Here is an 18,215-nt window from a genome sequence, read left to right as displayed (position 1 = left end):
TCAGAAGAGAAACCTTTGGAACTTACAAGTGTTACATACACATCCTAGAGTTCATTTAGCAGGACTAAAATACAACATAGTTAGGCAAAAAGACAATAATTAAAAGAAAACTGTCTAATTTGTTTTGAAATATCACTATGTTTTTAGTTTTATTTTGATGGAGGTGTATTTAATTTGGAAGGTTATAAAATTAATATAATCCATGATAGATAAAGACTGGAGGAAAAGGATATTTAAAGAATGGATATATACTTATAAATAAATGTAAATGTATTTAAAAGGGAAAGAGAATTCACTTAAGCAAGTGTAACACTCATATCTGTGTTGGAAAGTATAGAAGAGCTACAGTAGTGTACAGTGCAAATTACCATTTATTATTTGTATTTTGGTAGCACCTAGAGGCTGCAGTCAGGAAGAACATCAGGGCTTGTCCACACAAAGCTGTGATGGTAGGAAAACCAACATGGCTGTTTTGTATGCCAAGATTATACTTGTGACTACTACTGTAAAACTGGCAAAATTCATAAAACTATAATTCTGATTTTCTCTCTCTGATCATCACCTCCAAAATTCTCCCTTTAGGAGAAGGATTTCTTTGCTTTGTCATGGCTCTAATATGGATTTTTTTGAACGCTTGACCCCATTGCTGTAAGCCCTTTTTTAAGTTAGAGGATGAAAATAAGACACAATATTAGCGTTATCAGCATTTCCCTGCTCACTTCATGCAGATTACTGAAAACTGACAACATTTTTACAGTTCGAATGTACATGTAATTGGACCTCACTGAGTTGTAGAATTGACAGTTTTTTAATCTAGAGTTCATAAAGTTAAGGTTCTTTGGAAACACGCTCTGAAGTATTTGCAGAAGAAAAACTGAAGTGCTTATTAAGTTTCTGGTCCTGGAAACACTTAAAACTTTTGGAATTTCCTGACTTTCTTTTAACAGCACTATTTCCAATGTTCTCAATCTGTATTCTCTCTTCTCATCAAATAAAAAACGATTGATTTGAAGCATAAATATGAGGACTTTTATATAAGAACTTAAATAGAAACACTGCAGACTGGTCACTGGTATGCTGTGTGTATTTTAGGGTTCAGGAACTCATGTCAGATGATCAGCGAGAAGCAGGTCGAATTCCTCGCACAATAGAATGTGAGCTGATTCAGGATCTTGTAGACAGTTGTGTCCCAGGAGATATGGTCACGATTACAGGAATTGTTAAGGTGTCAAACACCGAAGAAGGTACAGTACATCTGGTTTGAATTTTTTATCGCCTTCTGTATCTTGCACAATGCTAAACAAAAGCTTACTCTTTGTTCTCTAGTTGTTGATTTTTCTCTCAAAGCCTAAAGTCACTTATTTGTTGCATTTTTTAGAAATAAGTAAAAGGTATAGGGGAAAGCTGTTGAACAGATAAGGCTCTGTAGAGAAAAAGAGAGAGGACAAAATACGCCAACTGGGAGGAGAGCCGTGTACACCTTAGCATCCCCTGACCTTACCTGACTCTGGTGTAGTCGGCATTGGGCATGTCTTGTAGCAGCACTCATTCTCTGTTAAGGATGAGGAATTGTATTTCAACTATCAGTACAGGCTTCTCATGTTATAGAAAGTCAGTTGGATAGAAAGATCTTCCTTACAGTAGTAAAGGAAACAAGGTGTTGAGATGGATTCTGTTTTCCAGATTTGTTTCTAGAATAGTCTTATTGAGGTTAGCGATTTGACACTTTTTTTATCTTTCATTTGAAGGAAGTGGTTATCAAGGTTATTTTAAAAAAAAAAAAAAGAGAGAGAGAAATATTAAGGGAACTGTTATGGCTGCACATTCTTTCATGGCTTGCTTCTCTCTGCTTGAAGAAATCTTACAAATGCTTTTAATGGAGAATGTTACAAAGAATTGTCATAATCAGTTTGTGAACCATGTTGCTTTATGACAGATCAGTAATTTTCTGTTAAGGATACAGAGAGTGTTTAATTTTTAACATTTTTCTATCTTTTGTGCTACAAGTCTTGTCTTTTATTTAAAATAATTGTTTTAAGAATAAAATAGTGCATAGTATAGTAGATCAGGCTGAAGACGCTTAAAATGTAGCCAGTTCAGAGAGGCAGAATGCTCTCTGTGTTTTCAAGGTTAAAATTTTGAATAGAACAAAATTAATCTTACATTTCATTCAGGCCCTGATCCAACAAAGCACTTGAGTATGTGCTGTACTTTAAGTAAATTAAACAACATTCCTTTCCGTTTATAAAGCTCTGAATCTGAATGTGTCACCAGAAGCTTTTCCTGGCTTTTTATCAGGCTTTGAGGAAGCAGTTGTTCAAAATAGTTTCCACTAAATTGTTCAAGGGCTATATCTTCCAGTATTCAGGAACTGTGATAATGGGTTAGACATTTTAATTTGTTATATGTTATTACAAATATGTCCCAAGTTTTAATTAGCACATGGATTTTAATATTTCTGAATTATTTTAATCACTACCTGTGCATAACCTCAATACTTAGATGAAAACATGGCTTCCTATTTTTGACAGTCTTTGTAATCCAACAGGAGCATCTAGAAACAAGAATGACAAATGTATGTTCCTGTTGTACATTGAGGCAAACTCTGTCAGCAATGGTAAAGGACAAAAAGTCATGAATTCTGAAGATGGGACTAATCACCGAGTATGCATGGAGTTTTCACTTAAAGATCTTTATGCTGTTCAAGAGATTCAAGCTGAGGAAAATCTGTTCAAGCTAATTGTCAAGTATGTTGTCTCTTACATCTTTAGCAATTTAAATATAAAAGCACCACAGCTTTTCCCTTCTTGTACTTTCAAGTGTGTGATTCATTATTTGCTATCTGACATCTTGATCCCTCCGAAGTAATCAATTTGGGACAAGTAACCTATACACCCTTGTGTACTTGTGCCTATGTCCCTCTTTTAGTCCAAGGGTGGGAGGTGAAGTTAATCACATATATTTGTAGTTTTAACTAGTTGTTGAACTTTCATTTGCCCCAGAATATGAATATTGTACTTCAAAAGAACACTGTTCTTAAAATAAATACAAACACATGTTCGCTTCTGTGGTATCTTGTTCTTCCTACCCTCCTTCTCTTTCCCCTATTTTAGCTTCCACATCTTGCACTCTTCTGTTCTTTGCTTTGCCCTGTGGCCTTTGCAGCACTGGGGGGGTGGGAGTGGCGGGGATATGAGAGCTGAGGGCATGAAACAGACAATGCAGGACCATGCGGTACCATTGGAGGATTCCAGGATGCTGCAGCTAAACCTGTGGAGTACAAGACCACCTTCAAACTCCAGCACAGTTGAGCAATAGACTTATGATGATTAAACATAGTTCTGCTCCAGATAAGAGTGGGTGCAGCAACCACGGTGTAACAGGTTCTCATTTGTGCGTGTGTGTGTGTACAGATTTAAGTGAAGTACAGCTCTCTTTATAATGAAAAGCATGCTTCACTGTCCAAAAATTTCAAGAACTTTGATAGAGCATTAAAAAAAACCCTGGTTTTGCTGGGAATTAGAAAAGAAAGTGAATTTCTATGGAACTTGTTGCAGTAGAGAAACTAGTTTTGTAATTGAGATGGGACAAATGATCATAGCTCAACGGTTTGAGCATTGTCCTGCTAAACCTGCGGTTGTGAGTTCAATCCTTGAGGAGGCCATTTAGGGAACTGGGGTGACAATCTGTCTGGGGATTGGTCCTGGCTTGAGCAGGGGTTTGAATTAGATGACCTCCTGAGGTCCCTTCCAACCCTGATATTCTATGATTTAATGATACAAGATTTTGTATTAATCACATACTAATGTCAAATGTCTTGGGTTTTTCAGCTCACTTTGTCCTACTATCTATGGCCATGAGGTAAGTAATTTTAGAACTCTGCTTTCATTCTAAATTCAAACTTCATTACAAATTTGCCTCAGTAAACTTCCAAGACCTTTTAAAGGTTGGCAAGGTAGAGAAAATGATATATTTTTAAAAAAGTTTATTTTTGGATAAACAGGCTTTCTTTTTCCTGTGTCAAAACACCCATAGAAACCCCCAAGTGAGAAATAGGTAGTGCATTGGGCAATGGTGGGAGTTCAGTTCCTTGTATGTTCTTTCTGCAGGACACAATGTTTTCTGTCTGTCTGAATTTACTATGAAGCAATTGTTAGTAATGGTAGCTGTTGTCTAATGCTGACTAGCATTTGTATGTACCATTATAGATTGTAAAGGCAGGTTTGGCACTGGCATTGTTTGGAGGATGCCAAAAGTATATGGATGACAAAAACAGAATTCCAGTGCGAGGAGACCCGCATCTTCTGGTGGTTGGAGATCCTGGATTGGGAAAGAGTCAAATGTTGCAAGTATGGGTTCATTTACTACTATTAAACTTAGCTAATGAAGGGGGAATGGATTTTTTTCCTTTAGCTCTAAACTGGTGGTTCTCAAACTTTTTTTTCGTGGACCACTTGAAAATTGCTGAGGGTCTCAGCGGACCACTTCATGATCTTTCCAAATGTTGTCTGTACCGTTAGCTAACTATTGTAATGCGCTATATACAAAAAAAAACCTTAATAATTTAACTTTTTTGTTCTAAAATAAAAGCACACAACTCATTTTATTATCAATAGTCTTACCTTTCTAATGTGATGGATGTGCCCTGTCTCCCTGCAGCGGCAGCCCCCAAGCTGGGGCTGGGAAGGAAGTGGGGGGGTTTCTCCCTCTCTCCCCCACCGCTGCAGCACCCAAGCTGGGGCTGAGAAGGGAAAGTTGTCTCTTTCTCTGGCTGCTGCAGTCCTGCGCGTCCCTAATTCCCTCTATCCCCTCTTCTCACCCACTGCCCCCTCCCACCTACTCCCTAATCACCCCAAGGCCACCACCTCACTTTACATGTGCATCTTCTCCAAGGTCCAGGCATCTAATTAGTGAAGCCACGCCTTCGCCGCCCCACTAATTAGGTGGGTGGCCCTTCATTCTCTTGTGTGCAGCTGCCCAGACGCTCACCTCAGAGGGAATTATCCGTGGACCACCTGAATGGAACTGGACCACAGCTTGAGAACCTCTGCTCTAAACCTTTATGTTTAGTCTTCCACTTACACACAACCATTCGTTCAATGAGAGACTGTCTCTTTGTATATAATTTATAAAGTCTCCCTTTTAAAGTATATAATTTACCATGCCCCACATTTTTGTCCCTAGTTGTTGTGAATTCTGACTAAAATTACGCTCACATTTTTTCCATTTGTCATACTCTCATTTAGACAATCACAGTTGTTACACATCAGTAGTTCTCCAAATAATTGCACAACCCTTCTGTTCTGTGATAAATACAAAATACATCTCTCGGAAGGGTTCTCGTTTTATTTTCATTTGTCACAATGACATCGAGAAGTGCATAAGTGGTCAGTTGAGTACAGCAGCCAGTATAACTCATGCAAATTTAATATTTGTCACTTCGAGGGCATGCTTTTATATAATGAATGAGGGCAAGGATGGTCCTGTGGCTGAGACACAGAACTGAGAGTTGAGAACCCTGGATTTTATTTTTGGTTCTGCCTTTGATATCCTGTGTGACCTTGGGAAAATCACTTGGAGATTTTCAAAGACACAAACGGCAGTTAGGCACCTAGCTCTCTGTGACCTCCAATGTTGATTGAAAATCTCCATGGACATAGACTTCTCACAAAGTACGGGCTGGGCAATGTGCCCCGGCAATGTGCACATCATGCTGATGAGCTCTGCATGGTCACCTGCGCTGATCAGCTCGCTATGCTGGCCAAACAGGAAATGAAATTCAAAAGTTCGTGGGCCTTTTCCTGTTTACCTGGCCAGTGCATCTCAGTTGAGAGCACTGTCCAGAGCGGTCACAATGGAGCACTCTGGGAAAGCTCCCGAAGGCCAATACTGTCAAATTGCATCCACACTACTCAAATTCGACCTGGCAAGGCCGATTTCAGCGCTAATCCCCTCATCAGAGGTGGAATAAAGAAATCGATTTAAAGAGCCCTTTAAGTCAAAAAAAGGGCTTCATTGTGTAGACAGGTCCAGGCTTAAATCGAGGTAATGCTGCTAAATTTGACCTAAAATCATAGTGTAGACCAGGCCTTAGTGTCTGTTTGTTTCCACATCTGTAAATGGGGATTATAATACTTAGTTTGCAACAATTATTTTATTGAGTTTGAGAAAACCATGGTAAAAAGGACTTTGAGATATTTGGATGAAAGGTCCCAGAGAATGACAAAGTATTATTATTGTTGGAGTTACTTTTTTGAGGAATGGTCATATTCAGAATGCCCAATTATGATAGCAAGGTCATGGGCTATATCTGAGACCTCCTAGTAAATCTACTGACAGTATTTTTGTGTGACACATAGGTCCTAATGACATATATTGCTAAGAGGAGTTAGTCTGATTATTGGTACGTTCATTTAGAATTCTCATATTTCTAAGGTGCTTGTGCAGATATTTTTAAAATGTGCATTATCGAGATCATTTCATGTTTTTCATAACATCACTGGCAGGAAATTGCATTTAGATGGAAAAACAGTAAATGTAAGTAAGATTTCCAGGAAAAAAGTCATTATTTTCTATGGGACTGATAATATGCATTTAATTTCAATTACTTTCTAAAGTGTATGACCTTGGTTACTATCTGGCATAAATCTTTCATGAAACAAAGAATCATGATAGAAAAGCGGAATGAAAGGCAAACAGTGTGTTGACCGAGAAATCCAGAAAACAGATAGATAATGTGTGAATCTTTAAAATTAGAACATGTGATTGATAGAGGTAGAATTCAAAGAAGGAACTAAAGGAGAGGCAAATATTATGAAATACATGTATCTTTGCTCCACTCTCCGTCTCCTGGTGTCCTTCTCCTAAAAGCATCTTCTGTTGAGAGCGGTATCTTGTCACATGTACTTTATTCTATGAACAGTATTTGCAAATCACATTCTGATCAGTATGATTCTTATGTGCTCCTTTTCAGACGAAGTAGATCTGAGTGTTCTCTACAGTAATCTTTAAATATTTCACTTGCCGGCACAAAGCTTTATGTTTAAAATGTAGGGCTGTCAATTAATTGCAGTTAACTCATGCGATTAACTTAAAAAAAATGAATCACGATTAATTGCTCTGTTAAGCAATAGAATACCAATTGAAATTTATTAAATATTTTTGTATGTTTTTCTGCATTTTCAAATGTATTGATTTCTATTACAACACAGAATACAAAATGTACAGTGCTTACTTTATATTTTATTACAGATATTTACACTGTAAAAATAAGTCTTTTTCAATTCACCTCATGCAAGTACTGTAGTGCAATCTATCATGAAAGTGCAACTTACAAATGTAGATGTTGTTGTTACATTGTTTTGTTTTTGAGTGCAGTTATGTAAAACATTAGAGCCTACAAGTCCCCTCAGTCCTACTTCTTGTTCAGCCAATCTCTCAGAAAAACAAGTTTGTTTCCACTTACAGGAGATGCTGCTGCCTGCTTCTTATTTACAATGTCACCTGAAAGTGTGAACAGGCATTCACGTGGCACTTTTGTAGCCAGCGATGCAAGATATTTATGTGCCAGATATGCTGAATATTCATATGCCCCTTCATGCTTCGGCCACCATTCTAGAGGATATGCTTCCATGCTGCTGATGCTTGTTAAAAAATAATACGTTAATTAAATTTGTGACTGAAGTCCTTAGGGGAGAACTGTATGTCTTTGTCTCTGTTTTACCTGCATTCTGCCATGTATTTCATGTTATAGCAGTCTTGCATGATGACCCAGCATGTTTGTTTTAAGAACACTTTCATAGCAGATTTTTCAAAATGCACAGAAGATACCAATGTGAGATTTCTAAAAATAGCTACAGCATTCGACCCAGGGTTTAGGAATCAGAAGTGTCTTCCATAATCCGAGAGGGATGAGGCTTTCAGAAGTCTTAAAAGAGCAACACTCAGATGCAGAAACTAAAGTACCCAAACCACCAAAAAAGAAAATCAACCTGCTGGTGGCATCTGACTCAGATGATGAAAATTAACATGCATTGGTCCGTTCTGCTTTGGATTGTTATCAAGCAGAACCCATCATCAGCATGGACGCATGTCCTATGGAATGGTGGTTGAAGATGAAGGGACATATGAATCTTTAGCGCGTCTAGCATGCAAATATCTTGCGACGCTGGCTACAACAGTGCCATGCAAACGCCTGTTCTCACTTTCAGGTGACATTGTAAACAAGCGGGCAGCATTATCTTCTGCAAATTGTAACAAGTTTGTTTGTCTGAGTGATTGGCTGAAGTAGGACTGAGTGAACTTATAGGCGCTAAAGTTTTACATTGTTTTATTTTTTCAATGCAGTTATTTTTTGTACATAATTCTACATTTTTAAGTTCAACTTTCATGATAGAGAGATTGCACTACAGTACTTGTATGAAGTGAATTGAAAATACTATTTTTTTGTATTTTAGTGTAAATATTTGTAATGAAAAATAAATGTAAAGTGAGCACTATACACTTTGTATTCTGTTGTAATTGAAATCAATATATTTGAAAATGTAAAAAAATCCAAAAATATTTAAATAAATGGTATTCCATTATTGTTTAACAACACGATTAAACGCACGATTAATTTTTTTAATCGCGTGACAGCCCTATTAAAAAGTTTTTGAATCAGTTCAATTTCTAATATTGGCAAAGCTGTGATGATAGTTTAGCATACCTAAGCCAAGTTTGTATAAATGGCTTATAAAGTAATATTTGTAAAAGCAGCAGAATGTCCTGTGGCACCTTATAGACTAACAGAGGTATTGGAGCATGAGCTTTCATGGGTGAATACCCACTTCGTCGGATGCATATTCACCAACGAAAGCTCATGCTCCAATACCTCTGTTAGCCTATAAGGTGCCGCAGGACTCTTTGCTGCTTTTACAGATCCAGACTAATACGGCTACCCCTCTGATAAAGAAATATTTAAACTACTTATTCCTATTTCACCCTAAGAAGCAGTCCATTTGCACACCATGAAAGATTTGTTTTCTCCTTCTTTACTAAATACTTTGATGCCATTCATAAAAAGTTGGCCTGCAACCATTCTGAGATATGACAAAATCACACTGCAAGATTTGTCCAGATCAGAATTTTCATGGGGAAACTCAAGTAGGATCGGGTGCTGGTGGTTCAGTAGTCAATACTTTTCTCTTAGCGTCAGTGCTGAACAAATGTTGTTCTGGCATAACCTTCAGGAGCATTTTGCAGATTTGTGCTTTTGAATAAAACAGGTAGTGGCAAGTGACCAGCAAAAATTCTTTGGAAAAGAGTAGTGATGCTAACTAAAGTGCACTAGCCAAATTTAACCTGAGCTATTGCATTCTGTCTGCCTTCCCACATAAAAATGAAACTTGGAGAAATTTTATTCTGTATCTTTTTCACTTTTCTCAAACTTCTGTAGAGACCTAATGCTTCAAGTTTTAAGACAGTATCTTAACTATTAGAGACCATGAGGAGACCTCGTTTGGGGGACGGATAATCCCACATCCCACTCTTACTTCTGGGAGCACTACTTACACCTTCCTCCAAAGTATCTGGTGCTGGCCACTATCAGAGACTGCGTTCTAGGCCAGACGGACCTCCAGTCTTGCAATTCCTGTGTGATGTGGCTGCATTTCAGTGATGAAGAATGCTGTATTTGGGTTTTTGTTTGTTTTTAATATCCGCTTAAGTCTGAACTGCTTTGTTTTTGAAAAATATCAATATAAGATTCTGTTTAATATAGGTGATCTAGTTAACCTTTACAGCGCCATAATCTAGTACATTCAAATCCATGTCATGCAGCATAGTCTCAGGGTTTACGATAACATAGCAGATAACATGCAACCAGAAATGATTCCCATCTTCTGCAGTTCTGGATGTATATCTCTAGGGGTACTCAGTTAATAACCATTATACTATTGACTCATGTTAAATTGAAAATAGTAAAAAAAAAAAAAAAAAAAAGGTCAAACACATTAACGTTTTCCCATTTGTGGTATTTTTCTAGTATGAGTAAGTTACAGCTCCACATAATATGGTTCTGTAACATTTTAAAAATTTGTGATTGTTTTCCACAGGCAGTGTGCAATATTGCCCCTCGCGGTGTGTACGTTTGTGGCAATACCACCACCACCTCTGGCTTGACTGTGACTCTGTCTAGAGATAGTACCTCTGGGGATTTTGCTTTGGAAGCTGGTGCTCTGGTACTTGGAGATCAAGGTAACACTAAACTGCAACTAAATTGAATGGAGAAATGTTTTTAGCTAAACATTTCGTTCAGATTTTCCCTCAAACTGGGGGATAGCACTGCGATATTGAGTCTAGGATTAACATATGAATGATGCTACTACTAACTACAGAGCTGAGGCTAACTTTCTTTTTTAAATAAGATCTCATGCTTAAAAATAAAGTTAAGAAATTGTGCAAATGTTCAAAATGTGATTCCTCATTCTCTGCTGGTCTCCTCCAGCTTGGCTTCCTCTTGGTGGGTCTTGAAAGCCCTGATAGACTCCACTGGTCTTTGTGGTCCCCGTTAGTGAGGCTTGGGTGACACACTCAGCTGAGATTGGGTGCCTAAAGTTAGGTTTCTAAGATTTGCAGAGAGTCTTTATTTAGGTGCTTAAGTGGCCAGATTTTCAAAATTTAAACGGGAACTACTGAGTGCTTAGCACTTTTGAAAGAGAGGTTCCTTAGTTAGGTACTTTTTTTTTTTTAAATGAATCTTGGTTCCAACTTTTTTTATTGAAAGCTTAGATTCTGGAGTGCAAGTTGGCAGTCATCAGAAAATAGTGCACTGCCCAGACAGCTGTTGTGAGCCAGACCAGTTGGATCCCTGCCTTTAATTCATGCCCCTCCAGACTTACAAATCCACCAGTAGAGTGCCAGGGGCAGCATAGAAAGGAAGCAAGCCATGCTGACAGGGCTGAGGGGAACACTGCAATGAGTGGACTTTGGATCAGGCACAAGGTGCATACTGGATCAATATTTGGCCAATGACCTGTGTGTTTTCTGATACCTTTTTATTCTGTGTTAATTATGTTTCCAGGTATTTGTGGAATAGATGAATTCGATAAGATGGGGAGCCAACACCAAGCTTTGCTGGAAGCCATGGAACAGCAAAGTATTAGCCTTGCTAAGGCTGGCATTGTTTGCAGCTTGCCAGCTAGGACATCTATCATTGCTGCAGCAAATCCAGTTGGTGGACATTATAACAAAGCCAAAACGGTCTCTGAGAATTTAAAGTAAGCACTTTTTGAAATGTTAATTATTGTAGCTTGCAAGAGGAAGTAGCTTTTTTTTTTTTTTTTTTTGTCATTTTGTGAATAATGGCACTTTAGTTTCCTGGAGGATGAAAGTAGATTTTTATTATAATATTGCTTTGATTTCAGCTCTCAACATGGATTTATTTCTTGAGTTGTACTTGTGAAGCAGGGTAATAGGTAAAGTTGCTATCGAGTTCCATTGTGTCTGTTTTTATAAGCAATGTATTATTTTTGTCTAGAATGGGGAGTGCCTTATTATCCAGGTTTGACTTGGTATTTATCCTGCTGGACACTCCGAATGAAGATCATGACCATTTGCTCTCTGAGCATGTGATGGCAATGCGAGCTGGAAAACAAGCAGTACACAGCAGCGCTGTAGTGACTCGCACCAACACACAGGATTCAAACATCTCCATTCTTGAAGCAGTCTCAGATAAACCATTATCAGAAAAACTAAAGGTAGAATTTTTTTCTCTGATTTTTGTTTTGCATCTCCCCACCCTGCGTCTTCCACTGGAACCAGTGCAGGCTGCCCGCTGGTGTTGAATCTCAGCAGTTTCCCCTTCCACTTTCCATGTGGGAAACCAACTGCAGCCTTAAAGAGCCATGGGATGTCTATAGGAAGTCCCTATGCTCCACAGGTCCTGCCAATTGCCTGCAGTAGCAGCTCTTGCAGGGTGGATGATGGTAAACTGGGGCAAACTTAATCCCACAGAACCACCTTTACACTGTCCCACCCTAGTGAGGCTCAGATTTTGCTCAATTTTTTAACTTTAAATTTTTTTGCTGTCAGGGATGGTGGTTCCTTCCTTCATCTACCAATGCTACTTTGTGGATTTCCTCACCCCTTCCTCCTCCGGTTTCTCCTTCCAGTTTCCACTCCTTCTATTTTTCTCTTCTCCTCCTCCGCCTCTCTACTCCCTGTCCTGTTCCTACATTCTCCTCCCCCATTTCAACCCTGGTTTCTCTCCTAAATGAAAACAAGTGTTATCTTGTCCTCACTTGTCCCACCTGCCTCCTTGTTTGGTTCTTCCATGGTGTGTCTCTGTCTTTAGCTCTGATCCTGCAATGAACTCTGTGTGGGTGGGTACCTGTTGATGTCTGTGGGGCTCTGTGACCAGATTCCCTGGGGAGCCAGCTGAGGTCACTCAATTAGGGTGAACTACAAAGAATGGGGCAGACAGTCCCCAAAGCTGGTGAATATTCCAATACTTAGATTTACCAAGCCAGCACAAAAGAGATTATTTATTACCTCATTGGTTACTCAGAAGTCAACAACACAGTTCTCTTGAAGTAACCCAGCCTCAGGCCTCCACCTAGATACCTAAGTCAGATATGATAAGGATTAATGAATATCTTATTCATTATATAAAAAAGTTGTACCAATCACAAAGAATAGGACACATTATCTCCCAGGTTAATGAATACTACAGATCTTATCCGAATACATGCTTACAGCCAATTCTTATTAACTAAACGAAAATTTATTAAAAAAGAAAAGAGAGTATGGTTAAAAGATCAATGTACATACAGATATGATTTCAGTTCTTGAGGTTCTGATTCATAGCAGAGATGGTGAGCTTTGAAGTTGCAAAGAATTCCTTTAGAATTTAGTCATAGGTTATAGTCCATTGTCCAATATCTTATTCAGGGTGTTCCAGTTTAGGACTGGGATCTCAATCTTTATGGCTTAGACTTCCCCTGCATGAAACCTCAAGCAGATCTGAAATAAAAAGGATTAGGACCCAAAGGTATTTTATACAATTCCAGGCTTTCTTTGGCCATGTCTACATCTAAAATTTTGCAGCGCTGGTTGTTACAGCTGTATTAGTACAGCTGTATAGGGCCAGCGCTGCAGAGTGGCCACACTTACAGCAACCAGCGCTGCAAGTGGTGTTAGATGTGGCCACACTGCAGCGCTGTTGGGCGGCTTCAAGGGGGGTTCCGGGACGAGAGAGCAAACCGGGAAAGGAAACCAGCTTCGCCGCGGTTTGCTCTCTCGGTCCCGGAACCACCCAGCAAACCGCAGGGAAGGAGACCTGCTTGCTCGGGGTTCCGGGACCGAGAGAGCAAACCGGGAACGCCGCGGTTTGCTCTCTCGGTCCCGGAGCCAGCCAGCAAACCGCAGGGAAGGAGACCTGCTTGCTCGGGGTTCCGGGACCGAGAGAGCAAACCGGGAAAGGAAACCAGCTTCGCCGCGGTTTGCTCTCTCGGTCCCGGAGCCAACCGGGAATTGCTCTCTCGGTCCCGGAACCCCGAGCAAGCAGGTCTCCTTCCCTGCGGTTTGCTGGGTGGCTCCGGGACCGAGAGAGCAAACCGGGAAAGGAAACCAGCTTGATTACCAGAGGCTTCCTCCTTCCACGGAGGTCAAGAAAAGCGCTGGTAACTGTCTACATTGGATTACCAGCGCTGGATCACCAGCGCTGGATCCTCTACACCCGAGACAAAACGGGAGTACGGCCAGCGCTGCAAACAGGGAGTTGCAGCGCTGGTGGTGCCCTGCAGATGTGTACACCTTCAAAGTTGCAGCGCTGTAACTCCCTCACCAGCGCTGCAACTTTCTGATGTAGACAAGCCCTTTGACAGGTTGGAGTCCTTAGCTGAACAATAGGCACTTGTGAATTTTGAAGTGGACTCATTTCCTATGCATAGCTGGTAATTATCCACACAGATTAACAGATTAATGTTCCACCATTCGCAGATGATTTGCTATATACTTCAAAGAGAGATGAATACAGCAATATTCTATGTTTAGAGTTAATTTAAATGATAAGATGTTCTTTTGATCTCTGAATTAACAGAATACAACATAGACAGGGACTGTTTGATTACATTGTTGACCACTCCCAATATATATGTAAATACACAAAAACAAAAACATTATCTTCCTCTGTTTTTAAGGGTTGAATTTGAGTCATTTATTCTGCAGAATGCTTAACCCTTTCTGGTCATGCGTCACAGGCTCCTTATGGGCACAGAGGTCCATTGCGTGGGATTAATTGCAGGATCAGAACTCTTCAGGGACCATGTCTTATTATATGTTTATACAACAGGAAAAATAGAGCTCCTTCTCCTGATTTTTTTTGCCATAAAATTATATCTGCCAGATTCTAATCTTAAACCACACCCATGATTTGATTCAGTACAGTCACCTTTTCAGTATCATTCTCATTCATTGTGAAGAGTCTTTTTGAAAGAGGACTCTTGATATTGCCCAGTTGTATTTGGCGCTTTCATTTTTCTTCACTGCAGACTAGAGGTTTCTGCTGTCCGGAAGAGACCAAACTAATATCATTTATAATGCACACCCAGTTGAGAACTGAGAATCGAGTTCATAGAAGAAAGACCAGTGTATAAAACCTAGTGAATACTGTAATCCTGTTCTAATTTAGAGTCAATGAACACGAGTGATGTGTTTTGTAATTGGCTTAGGTCATGCCTGGAGAAAATTTTGATGCCATTCCACACCAGCTATTGAGGAAGTATGTTGGATATGCTCGGCAGTATGTCCACCCAAAGTTATCTCCAGAAGCTGCTCAGGTCCTCCAGGAATTCTACCTTGAGCTCCGGAAACAGAACCAAAGGGTGGACAGCACACCTATCACCACAAGGCAGCTAGAGTCACTGATTCGGCTTACAGAGGTACACTTCCAGCTGTAAGCCTTTTTGCTTCTGGCACCCTAGCTAATAACACTCCCAGGAGTTGCCAGCAATTGACTTGTGGCTCCCAGCCTGCTTCTGTTCCCTCTGTTTTCTGCTGATCAGAATTGCTGTAGATCCCTGTAACCACTCCTTCACAGCACCAAGAGTGCCTAGTCCTTGCACTGATTCCTCCGGCTTCTCTTCTGAAGTGTCTGGATTCAAGGGTGCATTAGAGGAAACTAGGGGCAAGAGGCTCAATGTGAAGTTATAATATGAAACGTTGGGAGCCTTTGTTTTAGGCCTATGCTCTCAGGCGAGGCCAATGGAGGCAATGAGGTACACCTGGACCCCTGGACAAAGAATCTTAATTTTTTTCACCCTTTTATGCCATTCTGAAAGGGCTAAGTGGAAGACAGACATTTCAGCTTATTTGTTCCCAGAATCCATTAGTCTGTGCCTCATTGCCTGATATGCCACAGCTCCAGCAGGGTGATTAAATTAAAACAGCTTTTCCATCCCAGACTGTGTCTAAACCCATTCTAAAAGTAAAGGCAAATTGGGATGTTAGATGGGTATCCTGGTTCTTGCTTATGGACCAAAATAACATTAAACCAAATAACTGTCAAACTCGTAAGGCTAAATCTTGATGACTCTTTAAACGGCTGGTTGAAAGAGGTTCATAAAACCCGAACAGCTGTATAAGGAACTGTGGAGGGCTTCCCCAGCCTTTCCATCACAGAAAAATCTACCAGGCTGGGAACTTGCCCATCCTTCCCTAGATCCTATTCCCCTTTTTCTCCCACTGCTGTTTCTGCCAACAGGGAGAGGAGCTGGATTCAGGGATACCCACCTGGCTTTTCAGAAGAATCTTCTTTGACAGTATAGAGAAGGACCTGTGTCTGCTCCTCCCAGGCCTTATTGCTATTGCCACATATTTTAATGCTGTGCTCTAATAGCATTAGTCATGCTTTGTTGTTGTGCAGCAAATGCAGTATTAAAAATCAAATCAGCAATTTCCAGACCACAACCCACTAACACATTTTTGAAGGTAGAAGTACTGCTACTTATTGATAGGGCTTTATCCTGCAATTATTAGTCAAAAATTCCATTGAAGAATGTGGCTATGTTTGTGAGTCCTGCAGGATCAGGTCCCAAGTATGTCCTTAGAGCTTGACACAATCATTGTGACTGAAATATGAAGACTAAGCCTTTTTTATGCGGTGGCTACCACATAAGTTCAGCTTAATTGTTAAATACGTTTTTTGTTTAAGGCACGATCAAGGCTGGAATTAAGGGAAAAATCAACCACAGAAGATGCCAAGGATGTAATTGAAATAATGAAGTACAGGTGATGTACAGTGTTAAATTCAGAACAAATAGTGGTATTCATTTTAAAAAAATACTGTTTTTCTACTTTTCATAAACTAAGAGAATGCTTAGATAGTATGGTTCAGATCATTGAATTTATATACAAACTGTATTGCCAAAGTGTCTATCTTTGGGTTTGGCTGAATAGGGTAGCAATGTAGTAATGTACAACCCTGCCTTTTATGTTAATTTTATCATGTGGATCATGACCACTATGATTATAGACAACTCAAAGAATACGATCACACTGTAGTGTAGGGAAGATTCAGTCCTTTTTGCCTTTTAGTAAAGATACACCTCTAAATGTCTTCCATTTACTCAGAGGCCAAATTCTTGCTGTGAACTGATTAAGGCCAAAGGTGGTTGAGACAGACCCCTAGTGAAAGCCTCCAAACTGCTAGCTTTATTCTTAGTGGGAGGAGTTGCACAATTTGTGAGCCCCTTTGGAGACCTGAGACTTCAATGACTCATTCTTATATTTTTATATTTCAGACAGATAGCAAGACCCTGCCCAACCAATCCATTCATTTCTACCTTTACCTTCTGTTGATTCTCATTTGGTTGTGTTTTTTTAGCATGCTAGGAACTTACTCTGATGAGTTTGGGAAACTGGACTTTGAGCGTTCACAGCATGGTTCTGGTATGAGCAACAGGTCACAAGCAAAGAGATTTGTTTCTGCACTCAACAATATTGCAGAAAGAACCTACAACAATCTTTTTGCATTTCAACAGCTTCGGCAGATTGCAAAGGAGCTACAAATAAAAGTAAGTGGGAAAATCCAGATTCTCTTAAAAAACAGTTTAGGAGTCATTAAAATTATCAGCTGAAAAATTAAATAAAGAAATTAAAATCAGAAACAGCAGCCATATCTCTCCATTAAACAGGGATGAGCAAAACATAATGCTGCTGTTCTGAGCTCTGTCGTGGAGACATTTCCATTGTAAACTTTCTAATGTCGCTAGCCTTGCTAACTACAATGTCTTGCATCAACAAGCACTAACTTTGTTGCTATTATTAACGTTCGTCTCTGCCTTTTTTCTGCCAAGGACAAGTTGGTCCCAGAACGTTTTGCTTCCTCTGGCGCCAGGACTATTTTTTTGGTCTGTTTGTATAGAGCCTAGCACAATGAGGTCCATGACTGGGACCCCAGGGCACTATGATAATGCAAATAATTCTTCTTAATAATCCTTATGATCATTCCAATTTATGCTCCAAAAGTTGTGCCTGCCATATTGAAAATGTTCTTGTGTTTCTGTTCTGGTCTTCCTTCTGATGTCTGTAGGTTTTCATTCCTGTTCCAAACTTTCCTAATGTGAAAGTGTTGCTAATCAGACAGGAAGCATATCAAAAACACGTACGGCAGCAAGTACAACATATCCTGTGATTTTCAACTCACCTTGTACACATTTGATTTTGTCTAAGTGAAAATAATTGTCAGCTAACTCTGCATTTCACTTCTTGGTGGAATACCTGAAACATCCAGTGAAAAGTGATCTTTTAAATATTTTCAGTAAGATTTTAGTGCTTGTGAAAAGTGCTGGAAGCTGAATTTCTCTATCCATAGAACTGTTATAATGTGGGCAGTGATATTATTTTTCGGATAGCCCTCCTCTAGGGATGAGATAGTAGCGTCAATCTCCAAGCCCTCTCTGTTGAGGATGCTAATCAGGTTAAACGTTGTGGATACCTGTCCAATTGTGATTACCAACTCCTTTTACATAGGCCATCAGTCAGTCATTTGGTGACTATTTCCACTCCTGTCTAGGATGGGTTGTAGATCCCTGATGATGCATTGGAGGCGTTTTAGCTGGGGACTGTATGTGATGGCCAGTGGAGTCCTGTTGGTTTCTTTCTTGGGTTTGTCTTGCAGTAGGAGGCTTCTGGGTACACGTCTGGCTCTGTTGATCTATTTCCTTATTTCCTCA

The 18,215-nt window shown here is 39.7% G+C and overlaps 1 protein-coding gene across 6 annotated transcripts in view; it reads left to right on the top strand.

The window, feature by feature from the left end:
• Positions 1–18,215, top strand: part of MCM8 (minichromosome maintenance 8 homologous recombination repair factor) — a 34,455-nt gene that overhangs the window by 13,111 nt on the left and 3,129 nt on the right. For all 6 annotated transcript variants that reach the window (XM_030558033.1, XM_030558032.1, XM_030558028.1 and 3 more), the window contains 10 exons: positions 1,093–1,244; positions 2,549–2,747; positions 3,831–3,861; positions 4,209–4,349; positions 10,095–10,236; positions 11,063–11,258; positions 11,519–11,738; positions 14,712–14,921; positions 16,193–16,269; positions 16,865–17,054. In XM_030558033.1, coding sequence (XP_030413893.1) covers positions 1,093–1,244; positions 2,549–2,747; positions 3,831–3,861; positions 4,209–4,349; positions 10,095–10,236; positions 11,063–11,258; positions 11,519–11,738; positions 14,712–14,921; positions 16,193–16,269; positions 16,865–17,054 — 1,558 coding nt within the window. The remainder of the gene's footprint in view (positions 1–1,092; positions 1,245–2,548; positions 2,748–3,830; positions 3,862–4,208; positions 4,350–10,094; positions 10,237–11,062; positions 11,259–11,518; positions 11,739–14,711; positions 14,922–16,192; positions 16,270–16,864; positions 17,055–18,215) is intronic.

The sequence above is a fragment of the Gopherus evgoodei genome, chromosome 3, assembly GCF_007399415.2.
Source record: "Gopherus evgoodei ecotype Sinaloan lineage chromosome 3, rGopEvg1_v1.p, whole genome shotgun sequence".
NCBI lineage: Eukaryota > Metazoa > Chordata > Testudines > Testudinidae > Gopherus > Gopherus evgoodei.
This window is presented reverse-complemented; position numbering and strand designations above follow the sequence as displayed.